Source organism: Mus musculus, chromosome 17, assembly GCF_000001635.26.
Source record: "Mus musculus strain C57BL/6J chromosome 17, GRCm38.p6 C57BL/6J".
Classification (NCBI taxonomy): Eukaryota; Metazoa; Chordata; class Mammalia; order Rodentia; family Muridae; genus Mus; species Mus musculus.
In genome coordinates, this window is record NC_000083.6 from 50,623,074 (window position 1) to 50,640,211 (window position 17,138).

The following is a 17,138-nucleotide window of genomic DNA, read 5'->3' on the forward strand; positions in this document are numbered from 1 at the left end:
ACATAACACACACTATTAATTGTAATGCATGGGTTTGAGTTTGTTTGTAAATACAACAGTGAGTTTGTCTCTATTTGTGGCATAAGGGTTTTTTTGTTGTTGTTGTTGAGAAAACACATTTTAGAGGACAGCAATCTAAGGAATGGAATAATTTACACCGAATCTACTCCATAAAAACGAGGCTTTTGAACTATCCAGTTTATATGGCAAATCATTATATTACAGAACTGTTTTTAAGTAAATGTAATTGTTGACACCTACTTGGGCCTGCACCACTTGGTCATGAACTCAGGCAAGTGTTATTAAGTATCTTTCCACGGCACTTTTAATACTAGGAATCTGACTTTTGCCACCCAAACAGGTGTATTCTCATAAATAACAACTGACATTTTAATAAAGCTGGAAGGCCTCATTTTGCTGGTATGTTGCTTTTGGCTGTAGTCCATAAGAAAGACAAATTAAGCATTGCCTGTTGTTCCTTATTGTGTTTCCTTTTGTTTGCACGGTGGGAAGACTCACCCTCACCCTCATGCTCTTCAGGCCTATTAGGAGTGTGTGCCCTGTGCATACTGCCTGCTCCCCACTGGGAAATGCCAGCTTCCCACTGTTGCTCTATTTTCTTTTTGTGGTTGTTTTCTCTGTCTTTCTGTCCCTCTTTCTCCTTTTTAAACAGGGTCTCGCTGTAGCTGTGTTTGGCTGTAAACCTTGGCAGCAGTCTTCCTAATTTAGCCCCAAGTACTAGAATTACTGTCTGTACTGGGGGAGGTTTGTATGTGTGTTCATGTTCATGTCAGTTCATGTCACCAGGTGCATGTGCACCTTCATGGGCATGCATGTGGAAGCATGTGTGGAGGCCAACACCAGGTGTCTTCCTCAGATCTTCACCTGGCTTTGTAAGACAAGAGCTCGTCTGTTTGGCTGTGCCCAGCTGGCCTGTGCGGTCCAGGGATCTGCCTATCTCTGCCTAGGATTCTGGTCATTGCTGCGCTCAGCCTTTTAGGTGGGTGCTGGGTGACAGGCTCAGGTCTCCTGCTTCTGTGGTAAGCGCAGTGTCCACTGAGCCCTCACCCAGCCCCCAGTGCTCCATGCCACAGCGTTTCCCCTTCAGCTCCCTCCACCAGTTTGCTATGAGAGAACTGCCATTCTCCCTCGAAACCAAGACCCACAAGAACAGTACTGTCACATCACCTCAGTGGTAGAGGATGACATAGTAAGAATTACGTTTAATTATAAGGATTCCATTACTAATTAACTTAAAAACAACAGTTGAAATTAAAACATGTATTTCTCTACTGAAGAGCTGGATATTACATTTTTATATGGAAGTTTTATGCAGGGTCTTCATCTATTTACAGAAATCCTTAATTATTTTTAAATCCATGTAGATAATTCTGGTTGTGTTTATAATTGTTATACTCCTACACTGCAAAGAGGTCAGCTGGAGTTTTCCATTGTTTATGTCATTATGAGGCTTGAAGGCTTGAAATACTTTTGGCTTCTATGTCACTTATCTTGTGACAAAACAAAACACAAATCTGTCTTTCTGAATAGAAATGGTTATTTGACTGTAGTTAGACGGAACTGGATGGCACCCACTGATTTTCAGCTAATTCCCTGAGGTCAAGGTCTACTTTTGTTCTTGTATATTTGACTCTTCCATAACTCCATAGCATAACTTACAAATGTCTTAACAAATGTTCTCCTTAAAATAGTAATTGTATTTGATTTTTTCACACTAACTTCCTAAAATGTCCCCATGGCATACCAAATCTAAATTATCTGAAATAATTTTAGTTGAATGTCATAAATTTTAGAGGAGATATTGGAAAACCGGTTTTAGAGTGGCTTAGACATTTGAAAAGAATTTATAATGTGGAAGTTTGTAGATGTTATATTTCAGAATATGTAACCACAACCATTAAACCTTACCAGTTATGTTTTCCTACTGTGGGAGTTTCAAGTGTCTCTGGCAGGAGTCACTCCTAAGCCAAGGCCTGCAGTCCTGACTCTGCCTCTACAGTATGTCAGCATAGCCAAGAGGCTCTGAAAAATCTGCATAGTGTGCCTTCTGAGCTCCCTTTGCCAGCCTAAGTTACCATTTTAAGTCTCTCTCATTTAATGTACTCAATGCATTTTGATATTTTGGTCCATGAGATCATAATTTAATTGCAGACCTAGTAAGAGAACAGTGTTTTCATTTGCTGAGTCTTTCTTGCCTGGAGAAATCAAAGACTCTTAGAGGTATGGATCAGAAGAGACAATGGGGACTAACTTGTGCTTTGAGTTTTTTGTCTTTTTGTTTGTTTGTTTGTTTGTTTTTATGATAGGTGAGACAAGAAAATAGTGATTGTCAAGGAGTCCCTTGTGTAAAAGCCCAAAAAAACTTAACCAAAATATGTGTAGATTCACACATATTTAGTGGTATCTCTAGTTGCAGTTAATGAACTGATCAAATAATCGAATTTAAGTCATGCTCTCTTTTTAAAGCCAAACCATGAATTTCTTGGGGTGAAGTGGTAGAGAAAAGGGAATTGATTGAGTTGCTAGGGCCAAAAACCTCATTTCCTTTCACCCCCCTTTAGGAAGGGAAGAGGGCTCTTCTCAGAGTACTAAGTCTAAGCTTGACTGACCGCACTCTGCAAGCTGTCTAGCAAAGGAGAGACTTATGGAGAGCGCTAGAGCCAGAGACCAGTCCTGGAAAACCCATTCCCTCCTAGGCAATGGAAAAACTGTTCTAGGCCCCACCTACCCACACAGGGCCGATGTGGATCCCACCCCTGCTCCTGATTATGTCAAGGGGGATAATATGTCCTTTTATTCTGTGACATGCCTTTCTGATGGTGAGTAGACATGCTTCCTATCTTAATAGACGTAGACTCCCTAATCACTGAGGGGTATGAGGTGGTCTCACCAGAACCACAAAGACATCTGAGGTGAATCTCAGCCCCAGGTGCTAGTCAGGAGGGTGGGGTCAAAATCAGGAGGGTTGATCAGAGAATTTATGAGGTGAAGCTAGGCACAAACACCTGTGGACCTTCCACCCCTGGGTCCATTAACCTGTGTCCAGGCTTAGTGATGCTGCCCTGAAAATTCCATGAGCTAATTCGTAGTCAGTGTTGTGGTGTGCAGTGGTTGTAGCATGTGGACTGGGTAGAGTAGAGGAGAGAGAGTTTAAGTGTGCATGGGCTTTGGCTAGATATACTAGCAAAGTTGTTAAAAACAAAAACAAAAACAAACATCTTTCCCTAGCTGTAGCACCTCCATCCCCCCAGCAGGCCCCAGTGAGACTCCACACTGCACTCCTGTGTTTCTGGAGAATGGAGTCTTGACCCATTTCCTAATACCTGGCAGCCCCACCCCTACCTTGGGAGGAAAGTGTTGTCCTTTTTTTCCCCTGCCATTGTGAGCTGGCTCCTTGGAGGTATTTTTGCAAAGGATGACTCTTAGTAAGGTACAGTACTGAGTTCACAAACCACCTAGGTAGGTGTTTGACATATTATACACATAGATGATGTGAACACACACATATTGTAACACATATTTTTATATAAGGATACAACGTATGACTAGAAACAGAAGGATAAAGAAAGGAAAGAGGTGGTTGGATCTTGCGTTATTTGCTGGTGTGGTGCTGACAAAGAATGTCTTTGATTCCTTCTGCCATTTCATTATCTACGAAATGGTCTTGAAATCACCTCTCCTAGAACTGCAAGAGCCCAGACATAGTAAATACTCGATAAATATTACTCATTTTCATTGGCATTCTTAATTTTCAAAATTTTCTGTACCCCTTGAAGCCTTACAACGTGTATTTACAATGCTTGTGTACATTTTAGCATCACCCTAAGCTCCTGAGTAGCAGCCGTTCTTCAGTACTTGGAGCATAGAGATGAGGACCCCTGAGCAGCAGAGTAAAGGTCAGAGTTTAGAACAGAAGGTTGGCCTCCCCAGCACCTGGGTGGGCTGTGGGCTCTGTCACAAAGGGGAAGATGCTGCCACACTTGCGCTGAGCAGTCAGCATCAGGAGCCGTGTCTGGGTTTATGTGTAAGGGCTGTGCACCAGCCCTTTGCATGCGGTCTTCTGTCAGCACCAGGGATACCGTGGGTGAGACACTGTGCTGCAAGTCTTGCTTCTCATTGTGAGGAAGTCTCCAGTTACTTTTCTCTCTTAACTAACATCTATGTGTGGTTACTCCAGACCTGAGAGAAACAAATGAAAAGACAGTGAGGCTGGTTCGGTTACTTATAACTAATTAGGTGTTTCTTAATCACCTTCCTCTCCTCGGAGACAAGACGCGCTATAAATAGGCAATGATAACAGTACTACTATGTTTAATTGAAATGGAGTTTTTGAAATGTAATTAATTTAGTAACAATAACTTTAAACAAGCATTCAGTGCTCTAGATGGCCCATAAACAGGAAAGAGTGAAGTTCCTGTCACTCTCAAAAAGTAACTTGCTCTCTGGAAAAAAAAAATGTCTTTAAGCAGCTCAGGTTCACCTTTCCTTTTGTAGACTGAGTCAGGCCAGGTTTGAGCCGTTCTCCTCACTATCCTGTAAGTAAAGTATGACCTCTAAGTTCTCTGTCTTAAAGCTCAGAGACTGAAGGACACAGAAGGATCCGGCCTGGGTTACATATCAAGGCAGAAACCAGTAAAGACTGTATCCCACAGGACTGTCATGGCGGCCCACAGATCCTGTCAAAGGTTCCTCTCAGCTCCCAGACTGCCCATCCCTTCACTTAGCCACACCCCTTCACTTAGCCACACCCCTTCACTTAGCCACACCCCTTCACTTAGCCACACCCCTTCACTTAGCCACACCCCTTCACTTAGCCACATCCCTTCGTGCTGTCCCTGCTCTAGAGGATATTGAGTGCACTGTGCACCTAAGTTCCAAGCTGCCTGGACTGTGCTATAGTTAGTTTAGAAAAGCAGAGGGTAAGAGGCTGACATGACCAAAGGCCCAGCAAAAGGATGGTGTTTCTGAGCCTTCATCTGTAAGGTCAGGACGTTGTAAGACACTTCCCGCAGTGCACTAGTTTAATGTGTGAGAATACACATACAATTCCCCAGAGTGATCACCTGAACATAACAGGTTGATCGTTAAATGGACTATTAAGAGAATTGGTACATTTTATATGTACATGAATTTGCTTTCCTGGTACTCTCCATATGGAAAATCACAACAAGAAACACTTCTTGAGCTGGTAGAAATTATATAGCTTGGGTGGGGTTAGCTTTATAATCGCATGGAGTTCCTTTTCAGCATATAAGTTCTGTTTCAATGTTCATATTTCAACATTTTTGTTTCCCTTGTGAATATAATATTGTGCAGAATTAGAGATAGTACAAAATCAAATCTAAAATTCTTTACATTTTTGGAAATTCTGTTTGAAAATAACATTTTTTTTAAAAAGCACTTTTATTTTTAATATTTTGGTTAAAACTGAACTGAAGTTTAAAACTCAGGAATTTAAAATGTATCTAGGAGTTTATAGTGAAATAAATATCTCAGTACACCGATTTTATAACTATTTATTTGGGGACAGTTAGAAGCCCTGGATCTTTTGAGCCCTTCTTTGTTTCTCTTAGGCTGTTCTGTATAGCAGGGTGTGCTCGTGGCCCATGTGCATTCGAATTTAGATCTCCAAGCTGCACTGTTGGGACTCTTGTGGGGTTTGCTGTCTACATCTCCATCCCTGCCCAACTGATTTTCTTTGAGATTTTCTTTGGTTTTTTTCTTTGAGGAATGAATTTTTCTCCAAGTTTCCTCTTTATGTTCTTCCCCTTATCCCAGCTTCCTTCTCTCCACCTTCCTGCCTAGCAAATGTGTATTACTAAGGACTTCTAGTGGCTAACTCTGGAAGTGCTTCTCAGAAAAAAAATTACAAATATAAACAGTTAGTCTATCCACTTTCATAAACTATCACTGCAACTGGCAAGAATCTTGCAAGAATCCTGGCTGGCTTTTAAAATAATTCTGACTGCATGATACTATTCATTCTTATAACACTTTTACTGAATTCAGTTGATTATTTCAGTATAAAGAACCTGTGCTATAATGTGTATTAAAAGCATTTGATGTTACCTTCTGTTTATGAGAGTCAGTTCAGAAACTGTCTTGAAGTTTCATCTGTAAATGAGATTTCTAAATATGCGAATGAATTTAGGTGTACATTAGAGTGATAAGTGATAGAAATAGTTACTGTGGTCAGAGAGGCTTTTTATATTTTGGAATTCCAGCCATATAAAATGGAGTGTTATTGCTGTGCAAGCTGCAATCTAGTGCATAAGAGGTTCGGGACGTGCCGTGGCTTGGATGAAGGTTTTTGTGCCATGAAAGTCTCTTCTAGTCCCTGAAAACCACCCATGGATGATATAAAAGGTTAGAGCAGATTGGAAAGGTAGAGAATTCTTAGCTTTCTGGGCTGGGACCAGGGGCTACTCACAACTCCCAATCCACTGCATATTGACTTATCACTGGACATCATCTCCCGCAAGGTGTGAGAACAACTGAGTGCATTATGGAAGCAGGCTTGTGTGATACCACCACTAAGCTTAGGTTGAATATGACAGAAAATGGATTAAAATTGCACTTCATTAAAGCAAGCAAGAAAAAAAAATCTTTAGAAGTATTCTCCCTCTGTACTGAGTGCTGGGATTGTACTTGATTTGAAAATGCAAATTTGTTCCCAATTGATACGTTTAAGAACATTTTGCAAATAACTTAAAATTTCACACTTCCTTATGTGCAGTTTTGTCTGTAAGTAACACTAGGTGAACCAGAAAACGGTTCCCGGGTGAACTGAGTGTTAAGTCCCTGCCAGTTCCCTGGGTTCCGTGAGTCTGTTTGAACCTCTAGGCATCCATGTGTGTTACTGTGATCTGACTGGTCTGTGAGATTTCAGGTGCCCTTCTTGCAGTACCTCACAGCAGCTCACGGCACAAGCTGTAGCCTTCAGTGCCCACTTCTGCTTCAGGGCTTTTTCAAGGTCTGTTGTGCTGCTGTCATCTGTTGGTATTTAGTTGATTTGTGTGGTTTTAGGTTTTTCAGTGTTGTGCCCTTAACCTCACTTTCCTTATAAAGCCCTGTATTTTTAATTGTGCATTTTTATATAATGTAGTGATATTTCCAGGGCTGCATATGCAGCGTTATTACAGAACTGTTGATATTGCAGTTGCATTCTCCACAATTACCAGCATTACCAGATGTCAGTGCAGAGCTCTCAGGATGATGAACTCAGCTTCTGTCCAGAGACTCTCACGTCACCATAAGTGAACATTGCGTGATACCCTTGCTCTTTCTGGCCACTCCTGTGTTTAGAATTTGGTTTTGCTTTGTACTTGTTAACTTGGTGACTCTAGTTGAAGCATTACCATGAGGCTCATTTATCTTTTAACTAGTATTTTTTATTAATTATTTGAGAATTTCAAATAATATATTTTTATTATGTTCACCCCAACTCTTCCCCAGATCCATGCCCAGTCGCCCAGTCCCTCTCCCTCCCTCCTTCCTTCCCCCCTTGTCTTCCTCCCCTGCCCCCTCCTCTCTCCTATTTTACTCAAGTACTCTTGGGTATGGGGACAGCAATGGAGAGTATGTCAACCTCCTAGGAGACCCATAAAGAAAACTGACTCTTGCTCTTGTAAAGCTATTGCAGGCAATAACCCCTCAGGTAGGTAGTCCCAGCTTCGTGCTTTGCCGTCTAATGCTGAGATTTTCTTCCCAGCCTGAGCATGCACACATTTTGTTCATGCTATCATAACCACTGTGCATTTATATGTTCATCTGCTCGAGTGTACCTGGAAAGCACTGCTTACTGATAACTATCTGTCACCTCTGGCTCTTACAGTCTTTGAGCTCCCTCTTTCTCAGTGGTTCCTGGAGGCCCATTTATCTTTTAAAGTTCCTTCTTCACAAATTCAAACAAATTGTAGCCACAGTATTGGCAGAGAATATTTAAATTTTCCAAATTTCAGAGCTAAGCTTTGCCTAATTTCTAGCTAGTGATGGAGATCCTCACAAGACTTCCTCATTGCTCTCATTGCCTCCTTCCCTGATGATTATCTGTGATTGTGAAAGTTTACTTTGATCACAACACAACCTGCCTTCAGTGATCAGGGCACATCCTGCTTACAGTGATCATAGGACATCCTAACTGCAGTGATCATAGGACATCCTGCCTACAGTGATCATAGGACATCCTGCTTACAGTGATCAGGGCACATTCTGCCTACAGTGATCATAGGACATCCTGCCTACAGTGATCATAGGACATCCTAACTGCAGTGATCATAGGACATCCTGCCTATAGTGATCATAGGACATCCTGCATACAGTGATCATAGGACATCCTAACTGCAGTGATCATAGGACATCCTGCCTACAGTGATCATAGGACATCCTGCCTACAGTGATCATAGGACATCCTAACTGCAGTGATCATAGGACATCCTGCCTACAGTGATCATAGGACATCCTGCCTACAGTGATCATAGGACATCCTGCCTACAGTGATCATAGGACATCCTGACTGCAGTGATCATAGGACATCCTAACTGCAGTGATCATAGGACATCCTAACTGCAGTGATCATAGGACATCCTAACTGCAGTGATCATAGGACATCCTGCCTATAGTGATCATAGGACATCCTGCCTACAGTGATCATAGGACATCCTGACTGCAGTGATCAGGGCACATCCTGCCTACAGTGATCATAGGACATCCTGCCTACAGTGATCATAGGACATCCTAACTGCAGTGATCATAGGACATCCTGCCTACAGTGATCATAGGACATCCTGCCTACAGTGATCATAGGACATCCTGCCTACAGTGATCATAGGACATCCTGCCTACAGTGATCATAGGACATCCTGCCTACAGTGATCATAGGACATCCTGCCTACAGTGATCATAGGACATCCTGCCTACAGTGATCATAGGACATCCTGCCTACAGTGATCATAGGACATCCTAACTGCAGTGATCATAGGACATCCTAACTGCAGTGATCATAGGACATCCTAACTGCAGTGATCATAGGACATCCTGCCTACAGTGATCATAGGACATCCTGCCTACAGTGATCATAGGACATCCTGACTGCAGTGATCAGGGCACATCCTGCCTACAGTGATCATAGGACATCCTGCTTACAGTGATCATAGGACATCCTAACTGCAGTGATCATAGGACATCCTGCCTACAGTGATCATAGGACATCCTGCCTACAGTGATCATAGGACATCCTAACTGCAGTGATCATAGGACATCCTGCCTACAGTGATCATAGGACATCCTGCCTACAGTGATCATAGGACATCCTAACTGCAGTGATCATAGGACATCCTGCCTACAGTGATCATAGGACATCCTGCCTACAGTGATCACAGCTCTTCCTGACTAAGTGATCAAGAGTTTATGATGAACCCTAAGTTCTACCGTGTAGATTTCCACACTTCATCCAGGCTGTTGCTTTTCTCCTTTCCACCCATGAGCTCTGCTTTCCATTAATATGGATTGAGACAAAGGATATTTTTCACTGTTTAAATTCTACCCTACCTCTTATACTTCCAAGAAACCTATTTGTAGTAGCACCCCTGGTATATTTTGTTTTTTTGTTTGAAATGGCTCTTGGAACTCTTTAGGCTCTTCTGAAAGTTTTATTTTAGGTTTCCCCTTATATTTTCTATAATTTCGTTGTGAAGACTCTGGAAGTAGAGGTGAAGTGTTATGAAGAAGCCAGTCAAGTTAGCCTGGAAACAATTTGTTATTTAAAATCATATTATCATAGTGGTCTTGAAAAAGGTTAATGACCACAACTCTTGCTGATGATGTAGGCTTTTTAAAGATAGCTAATTCCCTGGCTTCTCAATGTGGATAGCAAGATGAATGGAGTTCCATTGCAAACATTCCCCACAGCAATTATCTGTTCATGCCCCAGTTCCCTATAACTTTTATTATGTCCAGGTATTACCAGCCATGTTAGGAGCTGGGTATGGTGACAAACACCTTTAATCTAGCACTCAGGAGGCAGGGCCAAACAGATCTCAAAAGTTTAAGGCCAACCTGGTGTTTACCGTTGGTTCCAAAATAGCAAGGGCTACATAGAGTCCTGTCTCCAGGGAATTAAAAAAAAAAACGAAAAAGAGGCTATGTCATATGTATGTGTGTTGTGTGGTTGTGCAAGTTTATCTTTAAATTGTGTGTGTGTGTGTATGTGTGTGTGTGTGTGTGTGTGTGTGTGTGTGTGTGTGTGTGCATTGAATTGTGAATGAGTTATAGGTGCCAGAGAATCCAGAATTATTGGATCCTCCTGGAGCTGGGTACAGACAGTTTTAAGCCTATATTAGAGTTGAGCATACTTGTTATTTCCGAGACTTTCCTAATGCATTAGTGTTAAAAATTTAGGAGCTACTAGTAAACAAGTCACTAATAAAAAAAAAATCCATTAGCAGTGACTGTATAAAAGTATTTTATACTAAATAAATAATGTCCATGCCTATATGGCTGGTTATTCCACCTGGCAGTGGATGTCTGAGTGCTATGCCAAGCCTTATACCTCTGTGATGAACAGAGAGAGATTGATGAAACTAATTTACTTGCAGTTTTGTAAATAGTGCTTATAAAATCAACCCTTTTCTCTGGCCTAGCATTCTATTGACATATCAGTGTACATTCACAGTGAAGGCAGAACAACTTAAGGGAACTTACTCACTTGGCTCTGCTCTTGAGACTATCTCATACACATCTGCTTTGGTCTGTACTCTGATGTGAGAGTGCACTAGTGCTTTTCACCAAAAAAAAATTATTTCTTTTATAGTAATAAATTAAGTAATTTGCTTATTTCTATAATATTTTAAATGTGCATTTTCTTGGTGTTACATTAAAACATCATTTGAAGAGATGGTTCTGGTCTTGAAGCTCATCAGCAGTAATATACTGACTGCTAGCATGACAAGTTCTGTGATCTCCAGCATGGAAAAATAAACTTTATAATTTAAGGATAAAGCCAACAATGTTGAGCCAGTTTAGTAATGGGCATGATGCTTTCTTTCTGCATTCCTCTGAGGGGTGGAACGGTTCCCTCTGAATTTGAGTGTCATTGAACGGAGTGCCTTTCTATTTTTACATGTGTGGGGCCCTACTCAGAAGAGAGTGGTATTGCAGATCATTCGGGGCCTTTGAAGGCAAATAGAATTTCAGGCCCATCACCCACAGTAGCAGAGGACCCCGAGAAAGTGGCTGAGCTCTCAGGTGGCTCTTTGGTGTTTACATCTGTGAGTCTGAGAGCCTAGCTTCCCCACATGGATCATGTGAGCAGTCCTGTGAGATACAGCACTTGAACTTTGGAGGAGGCCTGAATGACTATGCCTTGACTCATCCAGCCAGCATTCATACTATATAATTGCAGCTAGCTACAAAGTAGTAGACCCAGGTAGGAACTGCCTTTTACCAGATCGCTCTCCTTCTGCACCTGCAGAATCCTCAGAACCACGTTTTTCATTCAGTCATAATAGCCAGTGGAATGAAAGGAAGACAGCAGCCAAGCAGTCCCTTAGGAAGGTCCACACTTAGCCCTGTCCCTCTGGCCTAACACAGTGTTACCTGATACAGCCACAGGGGCCTTCAGCCCAGAGGGCTTCACTGCAGGTTAGTGCATTCTATGCTCTGGACAAGGACCAGGGACTAATAGTTACCAAATATTAATTTGATCGTAAATACCTCCAAACTATAAAAAGATACAGTCCCATAAATCACTGGTTCCACCTTTCAGAGGAAATAGTGCAGACATTTACAGCAGCTGTGGCAGAGTAAATGTGTTGGGTAAGGACTGTTTTCTTCCTGCTGGCTTTGCGTATTGTTTATTCTGTGCATTGTTCTCTCTGGATGCCTCCCTCTGCAATTCCCCCTTAACATGTTCGGTGAATACCTGCTGCTGCTGCTGCTGCTGACTTACAGGCCAAATGCTGCTCTCCACCCTGAATATTAGCCATCTTTCTTTGTATACACTGCTTAGGAGAAATGGGAGGACATGGTCACTACCATTATCAGCAAGGAACCTATAGAATAACCTGAGCCATACACAGATCCCTATCTACACATTAACACACCCTACCTACCGAAGGGCCCAGCCTACGAAGGGCTGAATCACACCTGTAGCTCTATGCCTCCAATATCAGTGCAATGTAGGTGTTCATTTACATGTCTTCTTTCCCTGCCTCGGTTTCAGTGTCAGCAACAACTATTAATTCTGCCTGAGCACTTAGCTTAGATCCTAGTGCACAGAAGATCTCAGCCTGCACACACAAAGATAGAACATGCAAAAGCATGCACATGCGCAGACACACACACACACACACACACACACACACACTGAGTTCCAGAGCACAGGAGACAGAAGAGCTTTCCAGTCCATACCTCTGAGATTCCTCTCAAGCTTCTTTCAAGCTTTCCATGCATTTTACAACTAAAAGGAGGAGACTGGTTTAACCTCTGGTGGTTCTTTTCCCTAGAAGGTGCTTCTGTAGTACCAGTGTGGTGTGCTGGTTCTCTGAGCTGCATCACAGCAGACTTTCCAGGTAACACTAGAGTCAGTAGTGCACTGGCAGCATTCCCAGTGAACCCTCAAAGAGAAGCCATGCTCATTCAGCAAATTTTGAGCTAGTAGGACATGCTCTGCCCGGCCTCCTGGGTTCATGGAGACTCAGCCATGGCATCCACTTTTTTAGCCCTCGAATTATGAGGTGTGATGTCTTTAATAAGCCCCTTTTATAATAAGGGAGATTTAATATCATCGTCATAAAAGGATATACAGGGCCAGAACTCACAAATGCAAACACCTTTTCTGCCTCAAGAGTTTACATATGTGTTGTGGGCCTATGGTGATGCTGTGGTTTTCTTCTCCATCCCTCCTGCTCTTGTGCCTTGAAACTGGGTTCATTTCATTGCTTGTATTTGCCTTGTTCCTGTTTTATTTTGGACCCCCATTGACCAGTTCCTTGATAATGAGCTGTGGCAACCTCCACCCTTGCTACGAAACCTGCTTGCTTCTCCATAACTCATTGAGCGAACATCAAAGCTGAGCAAAGGTCACTGATGACGGTTTGGACCTTTTCAGTATGCAGATTTGTAACGGCACAAATCACTTCATATCAGCACAATAGGGTTCTTAACTATTTGTTTTATCACTGCCTGCTCAATATGTTAAGCTGTAAAATAGAAAATTTTAATTTACATGAATTACTCAGAGCTTGAGGAACGAATGTTAAGATGTTAAATTCCAAAGTGCAAGCTCGTCTGTTGGGCTGTGGCTCTGGGCCCTGAGTGAGCAGTAAAGTGTGTCTTGGAGCACAGGAAATGGATCAGTGCTATCTGACGGGCTTTAAGACTTTGGTGCTCTTAATAGACATGTTGGATATATTTTAAATAAATATAACAAGAATATGGTTTTCAACCTACATATATTTAATTACTATAGAATAACGATGCTGGCAGTTATTAATAAGTAATACAAATCAAGTTAAAGTTTAAAGGAACTGATGTGTTCGTCTTAGTCAAGTTAGTTTTCTCTGCCAGGTAAATTCATCTGGAATAACAAAAAACCTAGGATAGCAAAAACTCTTCTCAAGGATAAAAGAACCTCTGGTGGAATCACCATGCCTGACCTAAAGCTGTACTACAGAGCAATTGTGATAAAAAACAAAAACAAAAACTGCATGGTACTGGTATAGCGACAGACAAGTAGACCAATGGAATAGAATTGAAGACCCAGAAATGAACCCACACACCTATGGTCACTTGATCTTTGACAAGGGAGCTAATACCATCCAGTGGAAAAAAGACAGCATTTTCCACAAATGGTGCTGGCACAACTGGCGGTTATCATGTAGAAGAATGTGAATTGATCCATTTCTATCTCCTTGTACTAAGGTCAAATCTAAGTGGATCAAGGAACTCCACATAAAACCAGAGACATTGAAACTTATAGAGGAGAAAGTGGGGGAAACCCTCGAAGATATGGGCACAGGGGAAATATTCCTGAATAGAACAGCAATGGCTTGTGCTGTAAGATCGAGAATTGACAAATGGGACCTCATAAAATTGCAGCGCTTCTGTAAGGCAAAAGACACCGTCAATAAGACACAAAGACCACCAACAGATTGGGAAAGGATCTTTACCTATCCTCAGTCAGATAGGGGACTAATATCCAACATATATAAAGAATTCAAGAAGGTGGACCCCAGAAAATCAAATAACCCCATTAAAAAATGGGGCTCAGAGCTAAACAAAGAATTCTCACCTGAGGAATACTGAATGGCTGAGAAGCACCTGAAAAAATGTTCAGCATCCTTAATCATCAGGGAAATGCAAATCAAAGCAACCCTGAGATTCCACCTCACACCAGTCAGAATGGCTAAGATCAAAAACTCAGGTGACAGCAGATGCTGGCGAGGATGTGGAGAAAGGGGAACACTCCTCCATTGTTGGTGGCATTGCAAGCTTCTACAACCTTGCAATCAGGAAATCAGTCTGGTGGTTCCTCAGAAAATTGGACATAGTACTACCGGAGGATCCCACAATACCTCTCCTGGGCATATATCCAGAAAATGTTCCAAATGGTAAGAAGGACACATGCTCCACTATGTTCATAGCAGCCTTACTTATAATGGCCAGAAGCTGGAAAGAACCCAGATGCCCCTCAACAGAGGAATGGATACATAAAATGTGGTACATTTACACAGTGGAGTACTACTCAGCTATTAAAAAGAATGAATTTATGAAATTCCTAGGCAAATGGATGGACCTGGAGGGCATCATCCTGAGTGAGGTAACCCAATCAAAAAAGAACTCACATGATATGTACTCACTGATAAGTGGACATTAGCCCAGAAACTTAGAATACCCAAGATACAAGATACAACCTGCAAAACACATGAAACTCAAGAAGAACAAAGACCAAAATGTGGACACTTTACCCCTTCTTAGAATTGGGAACAAAACACCCATGGAAGGAGTTACAGAGACAATGTTTGGAGCTAAGACGAAAGGATGGACCATCTAGAGACTGTCATACCCGGGGATCCATCCCATAATCAGCCTCCAAACGCTGACACCATTGCATACACTAGTAAGATTTTGCTGAAAGGACCCAGATATAGCAGTCTCTTGTGAGGCTATGCCGGGGGCCTAGCAAACACATAAGTGGATGCTCACAGTCAGCTATTGGATGGATCACAGGGACCCCAATGGAGGAGCTAGAGAAAGTACCCAAGGAGCTAAAGGGGTCTGCAACTCTATAGGTGGAACAACAATATGAACTAACCAGTACCCCCCCTACACACACACACACACACACACACACACACACACACACACACACAGGTCGTGTTTCTAGCTGCATATGTATCAGAAGATAGCCTAGTAGGCCATCATTGGAAAGAGAGGCCCATTGGTCTTGCAAATTTTATATGCCTCAGTACAGGGGAATGCCAGGGCCAAGAAGTGGGAGTGGGGGCGGGGAGGGGAGTTTGGGGGAAGGGTATGGGGGAACTTTTGGGAGAGCATTGGAAATGTAAATGAAGAAAATACCTAATTTTAAAGAAAATTAAAAGGCAAGAAAAATCCTGAACTAGCTAGGTAGTGGGGAAGAAATGCTGAACATGGCAGGCATAACTGTCAGCTGAAGGAAAGCTCACAGTGGGGTGAGGAAGCACACTTAGGAAAACAAAGAAACTCTACTGTGAGCAGAGGGGACACTTAGGAACCCAAAATATGCTCTGTCTCCGGGGTGTGTCTCTTTAAACCCAAGGTCAGGTTGGTTAGTTTCTAGAAAGGTGGGATGGTTGATTGGCCCAGAACTGTGTCAAGGTTCAGAACTTACTCAGATCTGGCCTTGAACTTGATCAGCTCTATCAGCTCGGGCTCTACAGGCAAGAGAAAAAAATGCAAGGCCTTTGTCTTAAGCTGCGGGGCTTTGTCTCAGGTCAGGGGTTTTACTGTCTTTATTACCCAGTCATGTCCCCCTCCCTGTCTGCCCTACCAGGAAATCTGTCTAACCCCTAGTTCTTAGGGTGGGTGCTGACCAAAACCATTGTTAGAGGCATTTTTAGCAGATGGGATGTATTCAATATTGTTTGTGAGGCAGTGTCACGTGACGCTCATGGTTTCACCTCCCTCTCCACACATTGTGCTGTTGCCGCCCACTGAAACCTAGGCTCTCCTGCATGCTTACTGAGTGCTTTACCTGTGTGCCGCTTCCCTAGCTCTTGAATTTTTATACTAATTTTCTTTTTTTTTTAAGATTTATTTATTTTATGTATATGAGTACACTGTGACTGTCTTCAGACACACCAGCAGAGGGCATTGGATCCCATTAGAGATGGTTGTGAGCTACTTGGACTCAGGACTTAACCACTGAGCTATCTCTCCAGCCCTACTAATTTTCATATGAAGATATTTTTGGTTAAAGTGGGTTAAAGCTTCAGAAGTGCTAGGGTTGTTTATGTAATGAGTTTGAACATTTTGTTAAAATGATCACCAAAAGGGGTGTGTGTGACAAAATTCAAGTCAAAGCCAGACATAGTGCTCACTCTTATAGTCCCAGCACTTAGAAGGTTGAGGTGGAAATTTGTCCAATTTTAAGGCCATTTGGGCCACCTAATGAGTTCCAGGCAATGCTGGACTACAGTAGAAGACCATACCCCCTCCAAAGAGATAAACAAACAAACAAACAAACAAAAAACCCAAGAGTCCTTAAACAGGTTGAGCACACTCACTTATTTATAACTTTTTATCCATTATTGTCCCTGGGCAAGTTCAGTGGTTACTAGCCTAACTACACCTGGACTGCATGTGTAGTCAGTACTGTTTAGACATAGGAAGATGTACGGTTTTATTGGTTTTACCTCCATAGACACCTGAGCCGTGGGAGCCAGAACATCCTGTCTGCCTGTTTTAAGATGTGTCTGGTGTGTAGTGGCAGGAAGAAGTCTGACTCTCAGTGATCTCACATCTGGATGTTCCTTTTACAGATGATGCAGTCCCTCAAGGCACTGATTGAAAATGCAGACGCTGTGTATGAAAAGATCGTGCACTGTCAGAAGGCAGGTGAGTGGAAGTTCCTTTAA

The 17,138-nt window shown here is 42.3% G+C and overlaps 1 protein-coding gene across 5 annotated transcripts in view; it reads left to right on the forward strand.

The window, feature by feature from the left end:
* Positions 1-17,138, forward strand: part of Plcl2 (phospholipase C-like 2) — a 179,630-nt gene that overhangs the window by 114,209 nt on the left and 48,283 nt on the right. For all 5 annotated transcript variants that reach the window (XM_006524151.4, XM_006524152.3, XM_006524150.3 and 2 more), the window contains one exon: positions 17,043-17,118. In XM_006524151.4, coding sequence (XP_006524214.1) covers positions 17,043-17,118 — 76 coding nt within the window. The remainder of the gene's footprint in view (positions 1-17,042; positions 17,119-17,138) is intronic.